Below are 23,390 nucleotides of genomic sequence, written 5' to 3'. Positions count from 1 at the left end.
TTTAATAACATTTTTTTTTTTTTTCAAATTTAAAAAAAACACTACGCAACTATTCTGCTGAAAATATCAAAAACGGAACATAGTATTTTTTCGTTGGAAAATAACACCACTTTAAAAATAACTTGAATTATGCTAAAAATAAGACGAACAATGTTTCGGAGCGAATTTTGTCAAAAACAACACCCCTTGACTACTAACCTTGACAATGGGCCTGCCGTGCTTTGGGGCCACGGGCTGCGGCTGGATGTGTGTGGGAGGGGCCCCCCACCCGGAGATCTTGCTCTCCGGCTCCTTCTCCACTCCGGCGGTCATCTTGCGCAGCACCTGGATGGGATGAACATACATCTATTATATATCGCAGGTGATTAAACAAAGACAAATTGAATTGTTTTTTTTACAAATATCTGTGCGGGGATTAATTTTATGTACAACAATGACTTTTTGGGTGCCGTAAGAGTTTCAATGCCTGCAGCCAGCGGAACTATCACATTGTTATTTTTTTTTTTTTTAAAGGGCGGAGACGGTTTACACATAGTTCCCGTGAGCACTTAGGCCATAGGCCCATTGTGCTATCTGCCATTTTACCTCAATCCTTTAACAACCCAGTCCCTTTAATAAAGTTCACCAGGGTTGTTATTGGGTTTGTGGCTATGTCTTCTGGTTACTGTACGTCTCCCCAGGTATCTGAGCCTAGTTCCCACCAGGGCAGGACATTGGCACCATAGGTGAATCTCTTCATCCTCTTCACATTTCCTGCAAACATTGGTGTTTTCCACTCCCAATATCTGCATATGTCTCCTGAGATGGCAGTGTCGCGTTAGTAGTCCTACCAGTTCCCTCAGCGAGTTTCTGTCCATATCGAGTAGTTTCTTGGTTCGTCTAGGGTCTGGTCCTTTTATGAGTACTTTGGATTGTCTCATTCCAGGTGCCCTCTCCCATTATTTGCAGTGCTGGGATTTGACCCACCTATCAATATGTAATTTTGTGTGGCAAGCTGCTACTCCTACGGCCGGCTCGGATCCTACAAGTGGTGCTTTCGCCCCTTTCCTTGCTAGTTTGTCAGCCCGCTCGTTGCCCTCAATACTTTTATGTCCTAGTACCCAGATTAGGGTTATTTTATTGATGGTAGTGAGTTCTGCGAGAACAGTCCTGCATTCCATCACCAGTCTGGAGTTGCATCGGTTACTTCCCAGTGCCATTAGGGCTGCCTGGCTATCGAACATATACTAAGTTCTTATTCCTGTACCCGAAACGTATATTCTCCTGTGCGCAGACCAAGATGGCTTCCATCTCAGCTTGAAACACAGTACAGTGTGTTCCTAGAGGTATACTTAGTTCCCTCTTGGATCCCTGTAGACAGACTCCGGCCCGTGTTCTCTCCTCCATCTTGGACCCATCTGTGAATCAGATTAGTTCCTGTTTGGAGGTAGGACCTGGAACCGTGTCCCATTCCTCCCTTGTGGGGTAGATCACCCCAAACTGCTGTCTGAAGAAGTATTCGGCTTGTTTGCCATCCTGTTTCATTCCAGCTGTCGGGCTAATTGCCCTCAGTCTTGTTCCTTCTTGTGAGACTACGGTGTGCTCAATTAGGGCATGTTGTGAGGTTGGGAAAAAACCTGGATATTGAGATTTGGTCTAAAGTTGTTCCCAGTAATGTTTACATTCTGAATGGTGGTCTTTCATCAGGGCGATACATTGTACCTAGCTATTCAGATATAGTCACCAAACGTAGCGAAAATCAATTTCAAGCAATATTTCTCACCAGGGTGGTGCTGAAGTTAAATTATTAGTGACATGCATTTCTTGTGTTTAAAATACATGGGCTTTTTAAAACACACATTGAACATTTACAGTAACAATTACCTAGGACATTAAGAATTTAAACAATTAAATGTTGCTCTAAATTGAGACTGTTGGGGAATAAGCCTTATACAATAAAATAACATAATAAAATTGTATAAATTAAAAAAATAAAAGTAATTTAAGCAACTAAAAAAATTTGCTAGTTTTTAACCCACCGGCATATAAATATTTTTTTAACTCTTTCACCGCTATTGTGATATTATGCATAGTTAATATGTGGCTTTAGCTCTAAATGCTGATATTTAAGTATAAAACATACCACTTATGACAGCTATTTTTATGAACATCGGAAAGCATAGTGAAAAGGTTAAATGACTTTCATAAGAAGGGGATACAGTGAAACCCTCTTATAAGGTTTTTCCAAATTAAGGTACTTTTGAGTTTTAATTTTCAAGGAAGTGAAAATACAAAACATCTTTACCCAACGGATGCTAAAAATTGTTACTCCTATCCCTTATGCAACAACAATGCTACAAAAAGTGCATTAACGTACAGCGGGGGTGTCTTAAGCGTTGGGCAACTTCAGTCGGTTTACGATGATTACAATGGTAATGTTTTCAAAGACCCTAGTCAATTTATACTTTAAAAGTTGAAATAAAATTAGTTGACTTTTGTCAATTTATGCGGGCATCCAAAGGATGAGAACTTCTTATGTCGGAACATTATATGAGGGTTTTACTGTACAAAAGAAATTTGCACTAATTAAGCAATAGGATACTTCTCCTATTTAGAGCGATGTTTTCATAAACCACCAAAGCAGAGGGAATGAATGAATGTGCAGTACGCGTATACAAAATACAAAGCGGACAACGTAAAATGGCAACAGGCATGTATGGTGATGGGTCGAGTAAAGATACGAAATAAGCTTTTAAAATTATTAAGTGATTGCATGCACCAAAGAAAAGTTCATCCCTGGTTCATATAATATATTACTAAAGTTAATTTTAAGCATTAGATGAGAAAAACAATGTGTGGATACCTTTTCATCCTAGTGCAGCAACAAAAATCGAGAGTAAAAAATATAACTTTTTAATATAAGATAAATGATCATTCTCTCATGTAAATATTAAAACTAACGCAGTAAAATTGAAAAAAATTGTGAAAAAATTCTAATGCTCACATAAGAAAACAGTCGTTCATCTTTTGATTTTTTTTTCGTTAATAACTATAATGTACAATTCTTTCCTTGATTTACTATTTATAAGGCAGAATAAAAACGAGCGATAAGCTGAGATTAACCCCTGTAGTGCGGCTGTCTACATTTGCAGTCCAGTGAAATAATGAATACCCCGAGGTGCGCTGGAGTGTGCAGAGGTAGAGCTAAGTTTTAGATGTTTTTAACATATTTCGTTACTGTCAAGAAAAAATTCCAAAGTAAAAAAGTTGATATTATTGAAGTGTGTATATTATTTCAATATTATATTTAGCTTTGGGATATTTACAAAATTGTATGCGTCTCATAGAGTTTTATTACATATAAGAAGTGATATTTTATGTTACGTATACATCCGCGAGCCGAACTGCCGAACTGAACCTCAACTTATGGGAAAGAAACGAAGCAACCGCAAATGGCACGAAAGGCCGGTTGCAGTTGATTTGTTCCTTTCCCGTAATTGGTGGTACGGTTCGCATTTCGGTTTGCAAATGTATACGTACCCTTAGGAAGTTATGGGGCAACAGCATAGCACTGAAATCAGGATTTGCACCAAGGGAAACTACAACTATCAAAGCCTGATTGATAAGTACACAAAACAGATAGATTGCGGTAGCAGTTTCGAATGTCCTTGACAAAGTACAATGTAAAATGCAGTTAAATTCTTTAAAAAGGTGGGTAAAACCTCACACGGGGTTCAAATGGGCAACTTTATTAATTAATGTTTTAAATTCTTACAATGGCCTTTTCGATGCAATCTATCGCATCACGAGCCACGTTTTGACACAACGTACGTTTTAGTGAAACTTCATAGATCACATATATGAAACATTTGCCAATATTTCAGATATGCAACAACCGCAAAGATAAGGTTAATGGACTGAAGAAACAAATTTCTTATGCGTGACCTTATAGGGGGTTTAACTATATTGACACAACAACAGAGTTTAACAAGTTTGAAAAATTAAAAAATCAAACATAATAGTAGTTTATCATTGAGGAAGAAAGTTTTACCGCCACGGCTGACTTTTAGATTCAGATTTACGAAATATTATGATTTATTTTCGCAAAAATCCTATTTTTTCGAATTACACGAACAAATTTTCGTGCTAGGAACAAAATAAAATTCGAATTACGAATTAACGAATTTCGAATTAAATAACCTTTTTTTTTTAAAAAAATTTTCTGCAGAATTTTTTTTGGTGAAAATTTTGAATTATCGGGGTTCTACTGTACTAGTCTGTCTCTTTCTTTCGATATCACATATCATTCAAACTTGATCTGTCCGTTGATTTGTCCACTGTCTTTTGGTATCAGTTGTTAGTATTCTATCTCATGTTGATCTCCGCGCACATATTTCAAGTCGCCGAATATTCGTTTCGTTTGTGTGTCTGTAGATTATATTCTACCAAATGTGTATCTAATTAAATAAAGACAGCAAATTCATTAACATTTAATATTATATCAAAAATTACACTCACATGTCAATATGACAGTTGTGAGATTTATAGGTATGGAGTAGAACCCGGTCCTTCTAGTGTCATGTAAATATAATATATATTTGCTCTCGAAATACAGAGAGCACTTAAACAGGTTTCTCTCTAGAAAGGGAGGATAAATCAACTAAAATTGACGTGGGGATGAAAAGGCTGGGGTGAATCAGTAAATCAATACTTAATTACATGAACAAATTAGTTATTTTTCATCCTAAAATTTTCATGATTAATCATCCTGTAACGTTAGGCATTATTAGCATGAGTGTGTATTGAATTGGCTTCTAGAATAATGAGTTGAAATAAGTAAAAAAATTCAGTTTGTTTAAGGATATAATGAATAATGAACTCACAGAGGTGGGCGTGAAAGCGATGGTGGCCTGCTGGTGCTTGGTGGGGCTGGCCAGTGAGGCATGCTGCTGCTCCTGGCGCCTGCGGAAGTTTTCCTTCTGCTCCTCCAGCTTCTTCTTGATGAGCGCCGACTGCATTATGTTCTGCGTGTGGGCCTGCAGTTCGCGCGGGGATGGTATTCTCCCCGGCATGCCTGAACAAGGGAAAAATATATTATACAAAATGAAAAAGTTTTTTTTTTTTTTTTTATTATAATAAATATAATTATTATTTTTTTATTAACATAAAAAGTTTTTTATTTTTGTATAATGTCAAGCCACAAAGTGTTTGCTTTCTTTGATAAGAAAAATATATTGATACACTCGTCATATTTAACCAAAGATGCCGTGTGCAAAATATTTAATAGATGTCGCATATGAAAATTAAAAAAATTGGTGTATTTATCTAACACTCAATCTAGATTGCAATTTAATTTGGGTAGAATCTCGCAATCAAGTTGGTGGTTCTCAGTCCAAGTATGAAACAGTTAAAAATAAATAAATTGATATGATCCAATTAGCTGTGGTCAGATCACTTCCTCGGCAAGGAGGAGGTCCAAGGTTCAATTCCTAGATGCTACTGAATCTTTTTCTGTTTCACATTTTTCATTTGAGAGTCGTTAATAATGTCTTCAATGATTAAATATTACAATTTGAGGTTTTACTCATTAAGTTATTCTGAAAAAAAATCAATATTAAACAAACAATATACCTGGATGGTGTACGGCCAATGTGTTTGGACTTGTAGCCATTATTGGCGAGACACAAAATGCTGCATGAAATGGAAGGAAAAACATGTTAAATGATGTGATTTCATCTACCAAGATGGTACAGCGACTTGTGGCATCCATTAATAACAGAACATAGAAATGAGAATTTTATTATTAAGAACACCGAAATTGGGGATATTTAAATAGGGGACACTGATTTCAGTGTTTTTTTTCCTATTTAGGGGCCACTAAAATAAGTGACACTGAAATAGGGGATACTGAAATAGGAGACCCTAAAATAAAGGATTCTGAAAAAGGGGACACTTCTTCTTCTTTCGTATGGTGGGGGGTCAGAGGGGGACATCTAGATCTGCGAGCCATTTTAGGGCCTCAGGCGTCACCATGTGAACCTCATCAATCCCGCCGGGGAATGAATGGAGCGGGCATTCGTTGACCACATGTTCGGTAGTCTGCACCGCACCACATTCACACATCGCCGACTCTTTAAGGCCCCATCTGTGCATCATGTGGGCACAGCGGCTATGGGAGCACCTCAACCTATTGATGGCGGACCAGGTTTTGCGAGGCAGTGAGAACCCAGGCTGTCTCTCGGTGGGGTCCTGTATGAGATGGGCATTTCCCACGTTGGCCGTTTGCCACTCAAGTTTCCACCTATCTTCTGGGGTGAGAGGTAGTCGGAGGAGCCTCTCTCCTTCCGCCCAGAAGGGCTTTCGGGACTTCAAGCGGCATGCCGGGTGGGAGACGACATCTTCGTGTAGAGGTATTGCGCTTTTTTGCAGCGCCTTCTTGTATTCCCTCAGTGTTGCAATTTCTCGCCTGATGTTTGGCGGGGTTATGTTTGCAAGTACGGGGAGCCAAGGGAGAGGAGTAGATTTTAAAGTCCCGCTGATGGTTCGCATTGTGGCATTAAGCTGAATGTCTACCATGGAAGTGTGGGCGCTTCTAGCCCATACTGGAGCACAGTATTCAGCCGTTGAGAAAACCAGGGCAATGGATGCTGTTCTGAGCGTGTTGGCGTCGCATCCCCAGCTAGCTTATTAACTAAGTTAAGCCTTGTCCTGGTTTTTTTACCTACTGTTTCCATGTGTTGCCGGTAGTTCAAGCTCCTGTCCAAAGTAACTCCGAGATAGCGGGGGTGGGGGTCATGGTAAATATTTTTTCCATCAAACTGAACACAGAGTTTGGCATCCGCTTGTGAATTGCTAAGATGAAAAGCTGTCGCAACTGTTTTCGACCCATTTGGCTTTAGTCGCCAATTGAGGAAATATTTTTCCAAAGCCTTTAGGTCAGAATTGAGGATATCTTCTGCTGCTTTAAGGGTTTTGGCTTGAGCTGTGAAGGCGATGTCATCTGCGTAAGCAAATTTTCTGCCTTCAGTGTGAGGGACACTGAAATAGGGGTAATGAAATAGGGGACACTAAAATAGGGGACGCTGTAATAGTCGATATTAAAATAAGTGGCAGATAACTCACCGTCGCTTAACTTATTGTATTACAGGTAGAAAATATCACTCCTATTTAGCACCTACCGATGAAGTGAGTGCATGCCTTATTACAGTTGCTTTCGCTCTTATAATCAAGGATAATAGAAACAAAGGCAAATATGACGTGGAAGCATGCCGACCGTCACCAAGCTACAACCAAACTATACGGACTATCAAAGCGGCTATGCAATGAAAGTTATACGTTTTGTGTGTAGGTAGAAATAAACGCGGTGCACCGCTATGCGTAAATGCACTCTGCGGTAGTATGGTGGATGATGTTGGTTCATGGCCCATCTCCTTCATTTCTACTATCTAAATAGCCGGCATCCTCTTCGAGAAAGGATTTGCAAATCGACGGCCTATTTTTCTGTATCATCTCAAAAATCAGTTTTAATTAAAGTTTCATAATAGGTCTCTCGAATAATCAAACTGACTTTTGACACAGACTTTTCGAAATTTCATGATTAAGGGAATATATTCATAGCGTACTTGTGATTCTCTAATATTTTAATAAAAATACTAAATCAACACAAAATCAACCTTTGAAATACAAAGTTCCCGCGACCAACGTGAATACCTCTGTAGCGTGCCAAGGGTAAGAATACCACACAAAGAAAGTATTGTTTTTCGGATAACCGCATGGAAACGCCGTTGCTCAACGGATACAATTTTTTTGTATCCAATAGGTACTTTTCACGTCTAAGATTTTAAGTAAAAGTTTCCGCTGTCCAATATGCACTTGGGTAGTGGGTTGCTCAGGTGGCTGGGAGGGATCTGGCCTAGCTTCAAACCTTAACTATATAGAAGAAGGTGGTGGGTCGTACCGTTGGGAGGCAGCGGGCTGACTCTAAGCTGCTGCTGGGGCGGTACCGCCAGGCGGGCAGTGTTGCGGGGTGAGCGCGAGGACTGGTCGTGCAGTTTAAGGATGGATGCCAGCAGCTCTCGGTGGCGGCTCTGCAGGGCCGGGTTGTTGATCTGCTGCATCAGGTGGCCGGGAGTGATCTCGCCCTGCTTCAGACCTAAACAAACAATCAACCTTTATTTTCAGTGGCTAACCAAGCCAATATAAAAATAATTGTTTACAATAGCTCCACACCGGAGATAACATAGACCCTAAGGAAAATAATTTTCCTCGGGGTCTTTTTGAGGTAAAATGAATAGGAGGTTCTGGGAAGGAGAAAGGTATGAGGGGTGTGTAGGAATCTGAGGTTATCGTATTCAAGAGCAGAGGCGGCTCGTGACAGAATTTGCCAGCAGTGCATTTCACAAATAATGGTAACATGTAAAATAGAAAAATAAAGTGATTTAAAGGGAACTACATACCCAGTACAAATAATTCATTTGTAGAGAAAATCCATTCGTCGCTCTTTCATTTGAGAAAATTCTTCAATTACTAGATTATTAAAGTCTGGTATAGACGAGATCAAACTTTTTTCGATGCTCATCATTGATAAAGCATTGAGACGATCTTGGGACATAGTATTCCTCAGAAATGTTTTTACACGTTTCAATGTAGAAAAACACCTTTCGCACTCGACAGTTGTCATCGGAATAGTACAAATTATTTTTAACAGTTTCACTATTTCACTAAAACACTCCACCAAGTTACACTTGTAAAATAATTGTAAAATTGATATTGCTCCGTCAGCATTCGCAAAATCATCTCTAGAGTAAAGGACACGTAATTCGTTTCGAAGTTTCACTTTATCCAAAAAATCGTACACACTCGTAGTCACTTTAAACTCTTCCTCCGGGAAATTATTTTTGTACACAGGGAACATTTCAGTAAAAAATAATTTTGCGGCTAGCAAGTGCTGCGTGAATTTGAAACGGTCAGTAATTCCGGCTGTTATAAGATCGCAAACTTCTGCACATAATGCAGAAAAAGGTCGTTCTAGTCGTATCCTTTTTGCTGGTGGCTCCACTCTTCTATCTAAGGAATTCCTAACGTTTTGAATGCACTTTTCAAAGTTTTCAATGAACGATTTTACTTGGATAGTATCAATTAACCGTCCTTGCAATTGTTTGAAAAGTACTTCACAGTGTGGTAATACATCATTAAAAAAAGAAAGCCAAAAATTGAACTCTTCGTCGTTTAGATAATGTAATAGCATTTCAGCTTGATTTAGAGTATTAGTATCTGTTGTCAATGAATTTGTTATATTTTCCATGCACTGTATTAATGAGAGTCTGTGACCGAATATAGTAGAAACAGTTCGAATATTATAGCTCCATCGTGTTTGGGGGACTGATTCTATTTTTTTGGACACGATTTCATTTAAAATAGCGGTGCGTTTTGCTGAGCGCGAAAAAAAATTTGGAAAACTATGTAAATGTGCAAAAAAATTTTTCACATGTATATTTTTCGAAACAGATTTTTCAAGAATTAAGTTAAGTTGATGTGCATAACAATGGGTAAAATGTGCGTATGGATACACCTCTCTTACTTTTGCCTGGACTCCATTTAAATGTCCACTCATGACACTCGCCCCGTCATAACTTTGTGCAATAAATTTATGTTTGATGTTTTCCTTGTTCTTGTTAAATTGATGTACTTCAGTCAAAATGACTTGGCTTAATCCTGATGCACTTTGGTCTCTGGGCGTTAGGTATTTCCAGAACCGTTCATATATTACTCCTTTCATTTCGTATCGTACAATTAAAACCATCTGGGTTGATATAGAGACGTCAGTGGTCTCATCGGCTTGGATCGAAAAAAAATCGGCTTCCGAAATCTCTTGCAAAATTTTCTCGTGACAAACACGTAATATTGCGTCCAATAAGTCATTTTGAATAGTCTTAGAAACGCCTTTAAACACGGTTGCTTTTTCAAGATGATCCTTCATAGACGAATCAATTTCAGCTACAAAATCTATCAGACCACGAAACACTCCCCTATTCGTAGAATCTTCAGATTCGTTATGTCCTCTTAAAGCTAGTTCAAATGCGCCACAAAATCTAACACAGTCTATAATTCTGGACAAAATCAATCTGTTTTGGCGAACTTTCTCATTAAATTGTTTAACAGATTCGCGAAAACCAACATCAAGTTGTAATCGTATATCAACTCGTCCCAACAAACTAAATTGTAATACGTTATTTATGTGTGCTTGGGACAATGAGTGTTTATTTACTTTTTCAGTAAAATGAGCAATATCATTTATACCACTTTCACTCCACGATTTATCACCTCCGAAAATTGTACACGGAAAACAAAAAAATGTGTTTAAACGATCACATCCACAAAGCCAAAATGCTTTCGAATAAAGTTCTTTTTTAAATGCTCTATTCACAGTTTTTTCCTTAACCTTACAAACTTGTATTATGTTCAGCAATGGTTTGGGAGGGCCATTATTTTTCAAAAACAATTTATTTTCAAATGAACTTCGGTTACTTTTGATAAAATCAATGTTAACCGCAATGTTTTCATAAGCACTCATTTTAAAAAAACTTTTTGCAGAGCAAAACTCGCAAAAACCGTTAAAACGTCGCGTCAATCGCCAATAATGAATACTGTCAAGTTTGCAGATTATGTAGATCGCGCTGGTAACTCTAGAATATTATAACATTGTTAATTAGTTCGAAATCTGTCAATCCTAACTAATGAATTCCAAACGTTTTACGCATGTTTAAGGTTTTTGATATATACCAGGATGTTTCGGCGCATGCGCCGATAATGCACAGACCAGCTTCTATCTCCACTGCTCTAACACATCAACAGCCGTTATGGGTCTCTACCTGTCTCGCTCATTTCACGGTTCCGACCTCTAGAGACAGTGCCTATAGAAGGTACATGGCATGTCTCGGGCATAGCCAAAAATGCACGGGTTGATATATTACACTGTTTTTCGCACGCGCGGGAGTCTAGTACATACTTTGATTGGTAAGAATATTATAATGATCTGGCGGGAATTCTTCGTGAGTGGATATACGAATTTACATTTCTGACGTATATCGAAGTTTGGCAGTGCAGTGCACAAATGCACTAAGGCAGGGACCGCCTCTGTTCAAGAGTGACATATATATGAATCTATCCCTCCCACTTTGGTGTGAGGCAATGGGTCAAGTCCCCCTGGAGTGGTATGTCAAAGGGTCTCTCCCTCAAGTGACCTGTCCCTATCTGGTCCGCCATCCGCCACCAAGATCTGGTCAAACATCAGCCCATGGACCAAGCCGTGAACGTCTAAAAGGGATCCAAATGATAATCTAGTCTCCTTCAACGGAAGCAATCTTCCCAACAGGCCTTCCATTGATATGCTTGGTGTAACTATAAGTGACCAGCTCAGGTACGGGGGCTCCATCAAAGCCAAAGTAAAGTTGGCCTCTCAGAAGCTGGGCGTACTGTACAGGGCCCGCAGATACTTTAATAGTACACAACTGCTGACCCTGTACAAATCGCAAGTGCACCCTATTGTCGAATTCGGCAGCCATCTCTGGTCCGGAGCCCCAAAATACCTGAAAAAAACCTTTGACTCTGTGCAGAAACGGGCGGTCCGTTTGATAGATTCCCCAATCTTAACAAACGGACTGCAATCTTTAGAGCACAGGCGTCAGGTAGGAGCCCCAAAATACCTGAAAAAAACCTTTGACTCTGTGCAGAAACGGGCGGTCCGTTTGATAGATTCCCCAATCTTAACAAACGGACTGCAATCTTTAGAGCACAGGCGTCAGGTAGGTATGCTGTCCTTGTTCTATCGGTATTACAATGGAAGATGCTCTGAGGAACTAGCGTCAATGATCCCTTCGGCACCGGTGCGTAGTCGGGATACATGCCAAACGCGCGCCCAACATTTGTACACGATTGACATTTGTCACATGAGAACGGGTCGCTTCTACGATTCGTTCTTAAGTTCAACAGCTCGGCTGTGGAACGAGCTGCCGGCCTCTGTGTTTCCTCCCTCCTACAACATGGGACTCTTCAAGACCCATGTTCACTCCTTCCTCTCCACAAAAAGACCCTCCACACAGCATCCCCAAAGATGACATAGGCCCTGAGGGAAATTATTTTCTTCAGGGCCTCCTGTGTGGAGTTAATATAAAAAAAAAAAAAAAAAGCCACCCAGAGATGTTGGTTATGGCAGACGTGTTGGTTGTGGTAGAGATGTTGGTTATCCAATATGATTCACATTCCCGCCTTCCAAATTGAAAGTAAGAAGTTAGAAATGAAGGAAGTGAATAGGGTTAGGACACATGTGGGCTTACCGTGAACAATGGCCTGGGCTTCTGGCCTCTGCAGCAGATCCCGGGATGGTTGAAGGTTGTTCATGTAAGCTTGCAAGTCATTGGGAATTGGAGACACCTGCAGTAAAACAAATTCATTAGTTTTATATGATTTATGTAACATATTTCATATATTGATGAAATTATCACAAACTGAAAACATTACAATTATTAATTTATTTACCTGGTAGTGCCTACTGGAATGATTGTGATTGACGTTGCCTGGCATCACCTTATTGACGTGTTCCTGGGGACGGTTTTGCTGAAATGGGACGATTATAACGTGAAATCAAGCTAGAGCAGTTAGAAATTCAATACAAAGCACTTCTATCTTTCGCTGCGCAATTTTTAATCTGCCATAATATTTTTGTTGTCACATATCTCACTATTTGTCTTCAGTCTCATTGAACTATCAACAAGCTCAAAATGTTATTAGCAGTCTTACTGTACTGTCATTAAATAGACTCTCTTGTTGCATCATCACCAACAAACTCAAGCTCTAATCAGCAATTTTAAATGTTAAGGAAGCCAAAAGTCTTGCACTTTTTTGCGGGTTATGTCTCAATGTTGTGAAGTCCAAATATTAGTAGGTAGGTAATGGAATATTTTTATAGTAATTTTAGAATAGATGTACACTAGGTATAAAATGTTAAATTTTATAACTAAATAAAATATACTTTAACATAAAAAAACATTTTTTTTACAATAACAAGTCTCAAGTAACACACTTTCGATGGCTGAACACCTATATCACAAGTCTCCAACCAAACTCTGTTTCATAACGCCATTGGTACACGCTAGCTTTGTTCTGTTCCCCGCCAATCACAGAGCCAGGACTCAAACCTTTAATTTGAGTCTGCGTAAATATTGTATGAATAGTCCCTTGCGGCAACAAGTCTGCATTGACTTCAGACTTTCTCATGACGAGTGTATCGCTGGTAGAATGTTCAATTTTACATATTAAAAGCTCTGTATCAGTAACTAGTGATATGGTTCACCATAAACCCTGTGGAAAAACATAATCATTGCAAGTGTTGGTAGCCGTGTGCTTGTGAAGCGATTAGTGTTTTAATGTGATTTGTGAATCGATTTATCTCAACATCGTACGTGGCGCGACCTACCGCGTAATCGTACAAACTCTAATGACCAATTACACCATAACGTCTCGGCTAACACACTCTCCTGTCACCAGACTGTACTGTAACCTAACTCCACTATGTTGTCAGCAGTCTGTTGCCTAACTCACTTTCTTGTTATCTGTCTCATCGTATCACCTAACTCGCTTTCTTATCAGCATCCTCGCAGTACTGTCACCCAACTCACTTTCTTGTTGCCTGTTTAACCTCTCATTGTCTTTTCAATTTACTCACTCCTTGTCACCAGTTTAACCGTATTATTGCTCACTGTACTGTCACCTAACCCCCTTTATCCACAGGGATACGCAAGTATCCGGTACCCTAGGATTCGTGTATCTTGGCGACTACAGCCATACATCTGCAGGGAGGTTTTTACACAGACACACGTTGCTGATATTTTGTAAGCTCGTTGGCGAAGCCAGTCACCAGCGACCAGCCGAGCGACGTCATCACCACTTTAAACATTTTGTAACAATGCGTGTGGTTTAGATTAACGCTAGGAATAAAACAGTCAACATATAATGACAGGATATAAAAATGATAGCTCCAGCATCTGTTTGGTTGTGAGGGAGGTAATGGCATCCTAGTTTTGACGTTTCATGAATTCGACAATGATTGGTGGCGACGCGGGTCTCGTGATTGAAGTAGAGACTTGTACTGACTCTGTAAGTATGTAACACAAGTTTCGGATCCCTTTGTATGAAGGGCCTTACTCACCCCTTTCTACCCTCCCTCCCTTAATGTAAAGTAATACTTATACAGTAAATTTTCAATTTGGGAGGTAGGTATTAACGGCCACTTAACAGCCGGTAACTATTTTCTGGATTATTCACGGCCTCAATATTCACTGCCGTGGTAAGTAAATACACAGTTGATTCTCAAGGAAGACACTTGTTTTTACTTATCAAGGCGGCATAGGTCACTTGTGCAAGCTATGTTTGGTGATTTAGCAGGGGTGCGCAGGTTCATGGGGTAAGGTTTGTCCAGGTCTTGGCAATGGATGAGTCTACCCACCAACTGCATGGCGGAAGACACTGGTTACGGGAGACCTTTTGTCCTCTCCAACAGGACTCTCTCGACTCTTTACTGCAGTGGGAGGGATAAATTCATACGTCCGCAACTCCTGCACACAGACTGACCCCCAGATGACCGCTCGTACCTTTTTCCTTCCCACAACTTCCTCTCCTTAAAAAGGCCCAACCACACAGCATCCCCAAAAATGACGTCGGCCCTGAGGGAATTTATTTTCTTCCTGTGTGAACAAACACACCACATGGTTCTAAGGACTACAATTTGTCCTTTAAGATCTATCAAATGAAGTACTCTCTTAAATTTATTCATTTTTCAGTTCTATGTCCTCAGGGCCTACTAAGTGAAGGTAATGTAATTACATATTTTTTAAATACGCATGACTGACCTGCTGCACCTGGAACAGCTTGTAGAGCACGTCCTGGCTGACGGAGGGCGGCTGAATGGGCGGCGCCTGCTGCTGGTGGTGGATATGCTGCGCCTCCATGGCCGCCTGCTGCTGCTGGTCCTCCTGCTGGGACTTGTTCAGCATCTGCACTAACCAATTACTGTTTGAGCGCATGGCCTGCTCGCGTTCCTAGGAACGGCCACAACACAACACATTTGTTACAACCAAGGCAAAAAGGGATTTGATATTATTCATTCTCAACATATTACATTCACTTTATTATTTGTTTATTAGTGGCAATAGTTTACCTGAAGTAGGCTCAATGGGGGCCCCTGTGGCTTGGAGGGCACGGGCCCGTTGCTGGACGGTAGGGCTTGGGCCATCTAAAATAAAAATTAAATTAGCATTACGTCAGATTATTGCCAAAAGTCATTAACCGTTCAAACTAATTTGTTCATTTTTGGGAACAAGTCTCCCTTACTGTGAAATATGATATAAACGGTGTTAAAAGAAAACACCACACTTTATACTTAAATGTAAAAGTTAACCACAGAAAAAAAAAATTTTACACATCTGTGAAAACAAAATTTATGAAAGCAATTTCAAAAAAAAATTTTGAAGCTTTGTGCATTTTTAATTAATTTTTCTTACATGAAACGGATAAAAAGTCAGGTGGCAATAACGGAACAGAGATAGAGATTCTAATCGGGTTTCATGGTCATAAAAACCCTCATTCCAGGAATTGAATTATTATAATAACAAAATATTATATCTAAATAATATACTATCCTTTTGTTGAAATACCGATGTAAACGAAAGGCACGAATATAAATATACAAAGAAGACTTGCATTACGATTCGATAACTATGTACATATAGTTGGGACCTTCACAAAGAGATTGGTACATAATATTCATATAAAAATATTGAATAATTCCGTCTTTTCTGCCATTGAAATGAGGCCGGCGCAAAAGGTAGAACTACCCTTCCTGCTGTTAAGCATCAAACGACCAAACGGGTACAACTACCCTTCCCGCCGTTAAGCATCAATCGACCGAACAGGTAGAACTACCTTTCCCGCCCGAAGTGTGTTAATACGAATAAAACAAAAAAGTTTAATTTTTTTAAGGCAGTTGTAATAGACGATTTTAAAAAAAAAAATTTATTAACAATATAAAGTTTTTTTACAGGTTTTTTTTCGATGTCTGTCTCACTAGGATAAACCTGTGTCGAGACAGAAAGCACATAAATGAAAGCACATTTAAAAAAGTCAACTATAATCTTATTACCACTGGTCATATACCAATGACCAGAATGATACTAAGGACGGGTTGTTTCGGAGACTTTGAACAATTCATCAAATTTCAACGTTAATTTTCGGGTTCTGTGAAAGTCCTACTTAAGTTCTGTTACTATATCATTGTAGACTGGTTGCTTGACAGAACTGAAATAATAACAGAACTTGGAAAAATCTTTCACAGAACTTGAAAATTGACTTTGAAATTTGAAGAATTGTTCAAATTCTCCGAAACAACCCGTCCTAAGAGTAAATTTCAGTACCATTATGGTAAGAAACTGACCAAGTTCCACGGGAAACAGACTGTGATTTGACACTATCAACTGAGATCAGTGAAGAATTGCATCAATTTTATGCTGGTTGGACAAGATGACTCGTTAATGGTCACAAGGTTCTTACCATCTTCTTGAAGGCGTTGATGTCATCATCCTGTGGCGGCTGGTGATGCTGCATGCCCCGGTGCTGCTGCTGTTGCTGCAGCTGTTGGTGTTGTTGCTGCTGGAGGTGCTGTTGCTGCAAGTGTTGCTGCTGCTGTTGCTGTTGTTGCTGTTGTTGCTGCTGCTGCTGTTGTTGATGTTGGTGTTGTTGCTGTGGGACGTTACCAAGTATGCGTGCTTCTAGCTCCTCCAGGCTGTGGATCTTGCCAGGCATTTCTGAAACAAAAAATGTACAATATATATTTGCATACATACAATAACATCTATTCTTCTGACCATAATAATATTACATTCACTTGATTGGCTGAACGTAGTGAAGTGCTATTTTAACTCAACTGTTTTTTATTTCGTCTGTCTGTAAATTTGTTTGTATGTTCCGTTTGTGTTTCAAGATGGTGACTATTTTAGATTTCAGTTTTACGACTCTTTTCTGTTGAAGTGTCGGAAAAGGCCATGCCTTTTATTACAAATCGCAAATATGCAATCAGTGCCATCTGTTGGTACCTCTGTTAATTAGAACAACTTTACAAACAAAATAATTATCATATTATCTATCAATGGCGGATAATCTGGAAAGCTCGAAGTAGATTTAAAAAAAATGATGGATAAATACAATGGTTTGGGTGTCACAAACTTATTAAAATTGAATTGACAAATATAAATGCAAAAGTAATTGGGTAAAAGAAGACTTGGTTTGTTCATAACCACAACCTATATCAGATTGTTTCCCTACCAACATGTATATCTACATATACTTTTAACAGAATAATATGAGAAATAAATGTTGCTTTTTTGGCGGCTTGCGACGGAAATAACAACTCTCAGATGATTTTCTGAGCTAAAATGTTGAAAAGTGAGGTTAACTCAAGTTTTGAAACAGTCCACTTTTATATTAACATCGCCATTAAATAGCGTTTTGTTCAAGCTTGACTAACTTACTATTATAGATTCATCACATATTCTGATAAAACAAAATGTTTATTGCAAATACAACTATTTTATTTTTGGTTTATTTTTATGAATTTTTAAGGCACACTTTTTTCTCAACTGTTCGTCACTTGAAAATCTATGTCCAGATGTTCTCAAGGAGTATAAAGGCACAATACAACATTGAGACATTTGAATTACTATTTGTAGCCATTGCAAGATATCTAACTACACCAGTGCCAACATCTGATTTAAGTATTTCACATTTCCTGCCATTGAACATCATCAGAGAAGTAAAGGTCAGACTGGAAAGAACTACCAGCTGGGTATAGTCGAGAGCTGCCAAACATTGGTGAAACTTGATATATTTAAGGAAACTGGAGACCAAAGGCTAACGAAGAAGAAAGTCGCAGAAAAACACAGTCTAGTTACTCACCCATGGCGGGCTTGTGATGGTACTGCTGGTGCTGGTGCTGCATGTGCTGGTGCTGTTGCGGCTGTTGTTGTTGTTGCTGCTGCTGTTGTTGTTGGCCCCGCTGCAGCATCTCCAGCAGGGAGTTAGTGCCGCGGGTGCTGCTGGCCGCCGGAGAGATGGGCGCAAACAGGTGCTGCGAGTCACCTACGGGGATCGAGATGGACGGCTCCAGATCTGGATACCATACAAGACAAAAGATGTAGTACTTGTTCCAGGCTGCAGTCTGAAGATTGCCTTGACGATAGCCAATCTCCAAACAAGATAATAAATAGTTGGGTGATTAAACAATGGTAAAGAAAGTCACAGAAGTAAAGAAGATAATAGTTTCATTTAAAGAGACGGAGTGCATATCACGGGATGCGCTAGGTTGTACCCAGTGCGAAGTGTGATGGAAAAATCTATTGGTTTTTAATTGAAAAAAACTGTCATCGGACAGCAAAACGATTACATTTTTGACTCTAAATAAGCTCAGGAAATGCTTGTTAAAGTCTGTCGGGTAAGTACTGATACCATGTCATAAATCAATATAAAAATAATAAATCATAAAACAAAAAGAAAAGCAAACGCACGACTAGGCTGACCGTTGATGATGCTTGCCAGCATCTGCTCCTGGGCCTCGTCGGCGGCAGAGGGGGCAGTCGGGGGGGGACTCTCTCGACGGAAGTAGCGGCTAAAGCGACTCCCGCCTGACAAGGCCTCTTCCGGACCTCCGTTCTAAAAGAGACAATAAAATCAGAATTCGAAAATATCATGATATGAGGTGTGTTGAAACAAAGACAGCAATCTCCACCATTGGTGTAAAATGAGTTAGATATGGCGATGGATAGAGAATCAAAAATACTATCGACTGCTGCAAAGGTTTCGGAGCATAAACGACAATTTCCCATACATTTTTGAATTTTAATATTTAGTTCCACAACAAACATGGCAATCTCCTTTAGGTTACGGAACAAAAACAACAGTTTTTGTTTGAGCCAATCAGAGACCCAGAAATATGATATTCAAAATGGCCACCCCATACAAAGTGTGAACAGCTGGTGTTATACATAAGCTCGGTTTTTTTAATGTTTTTGTGGTGAAAAAGTGATTTATATTACTGTAAACTTTATTGAAATCAAAGATGAAATGTTTTCCAAGTGAAGTTACACCATAAATGGCAAGGAAGCGTGCGAAAAAACCAGAAATGTCGAAGAGGAATGTTGCCAAAAAATAGAGGTTAGTAATGCATATAATGTTACTGTAAACATCAAACTTTTGTCCGTTTGGTGAAATGCCCATACATATGTTTTTAGTACCCGCGAAATATTAAGATAAAGTGTAATATTATGATAAAGAGGATACTGAAATATTTATCTTAATTTTATTATTTGGTACTAACCAATTTAATACACAACTTTTTTTTTCAGATATTCAGCAAAACAATTCCTGCTCATTCAACAATTTTTGTTCTTTATTATGACCATTTTTCAATATTATTTTATACTTATGTAATTAATAATTACTTGATAAGCTACTTTTGTATTTTTTTAATTTTAAATTAAATTCACTAGAAAATATTTCAGAAATTTTAGAAAATAATAATATTATTATTTATGATGTCAGGATACTGTGTCTTTTATTCGTCACTATTTTGTTTGTTTTGTGTAATTAATTATTTTAAGAGTTACATATTAGTATTAATTTATTTTCTGTTCTGTTCTTATTTTTTGTACCGTTGTTACTTTGCCTAATTTTTTCAAAATATGGAATCTATCGCATTGCACTACCGCTGCATACATTCTGTAAAATTGTCTTTCCAATATGTAAATTGTCTTGTGTTGTAAAATATGTCTTTCCGAATAAATATGTAAAATGATACTTATTACTGATTTCCGTGTTTTACTGTAACCTAAAAAAAAATGGCCTTTTCAGTTCGTAACAAAAGTAGCAAAATCCACATGTGTTTGGAACAAAACCGGCAGTGTCCAACCTTCCAGAACAAAAGCAGCAATATCCATCTATTAATTGAAAATAACTCAATAATCTACCAATTAATCGCAATAAAATGTACACAGGGTGTTAATAAAGAAAATATTTACTAACAAAAACTATACTTTATAGTTACGGTATTGGAAAAATACAAAAAAAAACATTTATTGCATTTTACTCAAAATGAAAAGAAGTGGAGATTGCTGTTTTTGTTTCAACACGCCTTATATTAACATAACAAAAACATGTAACAAATTAATGAGCTAATTATATTATGTACCACTTGTGTGTCTCTCTTCATGTTATTTGTTGAAGTGAGATTTTATAATTTTATGTAGTGAATGAAGGCGATGCACTACGTCGTGTAATATTTTAAATTGAGCCGCTATCAATAACAACCCTTACGTAGATGGCGATAAGGTTTAAATTCCCGCTTAACACCATCCGCCTGTTTTGATTTATGCAAGAAAATAACATGGCCAAAAAGTGCCTTTTATTTTATTTTGTGGATATTCAGGCATAAATGTTTAATTTTTTTTCGATCATTTTATAAATAACTTAATTTGCCACATTATACAATAAAATCATAACCGAAAATGGGTTCGTAATTATGAGATTTTGAACTTTAAAGCAATTTTCATAGACCTTATACATATTTTTTTTCTGGGCTTATAAAAAGACTTATCTAAAAAATACTCGATTATTTCAAAGGCCAAGATGTATTCTACTCGCAGTATTTAATTAAAGCAACTGAAACATTTCTAGGCGACCGAATTTTCAAACCAAAAACACATTCTTTTCCATCACTATTGCCTTAAAATAATTTTCTAAAATATTATATTATGTGTAGGTACCCCTAAGTCATCGCTTGTCTGCATTTTTCACAAGTCAATTTTCAAAGCAAATCTGAGTTCTAGAGTTTATTGAACTAACGTTACAGACAGACACACACAACCGAAATTAATATTTTTGATCAAGAATGTAGATTTTTGTAGTTTTATGCTAGTACTTATTTGTATAATAACTGACTTTATAACTAGATTGTTCTCATGTAAGTGAGATCATCTGTATGAACCCAGTATATATATAGATATACATGGTGTCCGGAAACCAGTGACCCATGAATGTTTTATCAATAATAAATTATAAAAAAACAAAAAGATGTAATTTTTAATTAAAAATAATTTACATAATATTGTCTGAAATGGCGAGTGCAGTCATCAAAACGTAGGCAACTGCTTAGTATAAAAAGATTCAACTTAAGGTTGGTAGCTGAGTGGATAAAAGCATTTGGTTTCCAACCAGGAGTCGTGGGTTCAACTTATCTGCTGGCTAAGTCCTCCATCATTGCACAAGCGATATTTTCAGCTTATAACGACGTTAGTAGAAGTTTTTCAAAAATTTCTCTGGATATTCGTAACTACGGGACGTTTGTTGTTCTTTATAAAAAATTTAGTAATAAATATGGGTAATTTACTGTGAGCAATCCAGGAATGGTGTCCAGCTTGAGGAACTCCTCCAGGTTGAAGTCGGAAGAGGCCGTCATGTCCACCTTCCTGTTGACCCCATCTTCGTTCTGCTTTGGCGGGCCCTCTTCAACCTTGGAGAAATTGTTTTCCTGAAATGATTCATTGCCATTATTTGATAGTTGCAAGCGTAGCTAGCATCTAGTGTAGTGTATCTAGTAAAGCCAAACACATGAGGATGCTACATTTTAAAAGGTGACTTTGGTGTGAAATATTGAAGGACGTTTACCGGTATACGGCTTATTTCAGAAACTATATTACTTTACATGTAAGTACTTGTTCTTTATCAGAATTGATAACATTTTACAAAAGCACCAGCTATTTATTATATGTATACAGAAATAAAAACATGAGAAATGAAGCAAAAGAAAGGTTTCCTGAAATTAATATTAAAATGATTTGACTTTATACTATTGTTTGCCAGTTATTATATTATGGTACGATCATAAATTAATATTAAAATGATTTGACTTTATACTATTGTTTGCCAGTTATTATATTATGGTACGATCATAAATTAATATTAAAATGATTTGACTTTATACTATTGTTTGCCAGTTATTATATTATGGTACGATCATAAATTAATATTAAAATTATTTGACTTTATACTATTGTTTGCCAGTTATAATATTACGGTACAATCATAAATTAATATTAAAATGAATTGACTTTAAACTATTGTCTGCCAGTTATTATACATATTATGGTACAATCATAAATTAATATTAAAATGATTTGACTTTATACTATTGTTTGCCAGTTATTATACTATGGTACAACTCATTCCAAGCATGTGATACCTGTATTATAACCAGAGATGTGCTTTATTTCAAATAAATCCATTTCAAATGGAAATGCAAAATGCAAAATGGGTATTTTGCATTTTAAATGCTTTTCTAAAAACCATTTTGCATTTAGCATTTTAAATGCTTTTTTCAATGCATTTTCCATTTGAAATGCTTTTTTCAATGCATTTTCCATTTGAAATGCTTTTTTGCAACATTCTTCCTACTATCTCAACTCATCTTTTTTTCATAAGCCCCAAATATCAGTCGGTCCTCAACCTCGCTATGAGAGATAATTTACATTTGTCAAGTTGCTCCCTGGTAGGATAGGTAGAAGCCCTGGCAATTGAGTGATACCATTACAAAAAATACTGATTCAAATACTGAACATGGGGACATGACGCTGTAGTATTAAATGTTAGATAGCAGTTTCTATGTTTTTACGTTGGCAACATTAGTCCCGCGCAAATTTTTTGTGGTTTCATAATCTCTAGTCGTGGTGTTTTTGGATTTACCATCATGTAATATGTTTGTTCTACATTGATGTCCATTATTAAATGACAAAATTGTTTAAAAATTTTATAATTATTTTAATTGTTTGACCTGAGAAACCATTTTGCATTTTCAATGCATTTTGAAAATAGGTATTTTGCATTTTGCATTTGAAATGCTTTTCTAAAAACCATTTTGCATTTTGCATTTTCAAATGGAAAAGTTTTGACCCATTTCCATTTTGCATTTCAAATGGTTTTGGGTACCCATTTTGCACATCTCTGATTATAACTGTAAACATGGTCTGCACAATTTAACACGGAACATATCAGCTCACTGGCAGACTACAGCCGATTAACAACCAGTTTTATTCATGTTGCGGACTGATAAAAATTAATTCGTTAACAATTGCTTCAAAGAAAACATGGGCGCCGAGAAATTTGAATAATAGGTATTTTATAAAAGTGTGGCTTTCACTGTCATTGTTATTACCCAGCAAATAGGTATACACAGACATACTGAGCCACAAAAACGCGTGGCGGGGTACAGCTAGTAATTTAATATGCATTCAATTTGTCAATCCATTTGTTAGTTT

General features: G+C 37.7%; 1 protein-coding gene across 5 annotated transcripts in view; it reads right to left on the bottom strand.

Annotated features, from left to right (window-relative positions):
- Nucleotides 1-23,390, bottom strand: part of LOC149412789 (uncharacterized) — a 63,373-nt gene that overhangs the window by 7,799 nt on the left and 32,184 nt on the right. For 3 of the 5 annotated variants that reach the window (XM_089645490.1, XM_089645491.1, XM_089645495.1), the window contains 12 exons: nucleotides 21,467-21,607; nucleotides 18,591-18,735; nucleotides 17,983-18,195; nucleotides 16,582-16,835; nucleotides 15,194-15,268; nucleotides 14,886-15,074; nucleotides 12,517-12,594; nucleotides 12,315-12,411; nucleotides 7,937-8,131; nucleotides 5,611-5,670; nucleotides 4,863-5,053; nucleotides 199-324 (listed from right to left, as the gene is read on the bottom strand). In XM_089645490.1, the coding sequence (XP_089501616.1) occupies nucleotides 199-324; nucleotides 4,863-5,053; nucleotides 5,611-5,670; nucleotides 7,937-8,131; nucleotides 12,315-12,411; nucleotides 12,517-12,594; nucleotides 14,886-15,074; nucleotides 15,194-15,268; nucleotides 16,582-16,835; nucleotides 17,983-18,195; nucleotides 18,591-18,735; nucleotides 21,467-21,607 (1,764 nt within the window). The remainder of the gene's footprint in view (nucleotides 1-198; nucleotides 325-4,862; nucleotides 5,054-5,610; nucleotides 5,671-7,936; nucleotides 8,132-12,314; nucleotides 12,412-12,516; nucleotides 12,595-14,885; nucleotides 15,075-15,193; nucleotides 15,269-16,581; nucleotides 16,836-17,982; nucleotides 18,196-18,590; nucleotides 18,736-21,466; nucleotides 21,608-23,390) is intronic. The other 2 variants (XM_089645492.1, XM_089645493.1) reach the window with 2 other exon arrangements.

The sequence above is a fragment of the Hesperophylax consimilis genome, chromosome 22, assembly GCF_061612785.1.
Source record: "Hesperophylax consimilis isolate HC1 chromosome 22, BYU_Hcon_1.0, whole genome shotgun sequence".
NCBI lineage: Eukaryota > Metazoa > Arthropoda > Insecta > Trichoptera > Limnephilidae > Hesperophylax > Hesperophylax consimilis.
The sequence above is the reverse complement of the archived record's forward strand: the minus strand, read 5'-3'. Positions and strand labels throughout refer to the sequence as shown.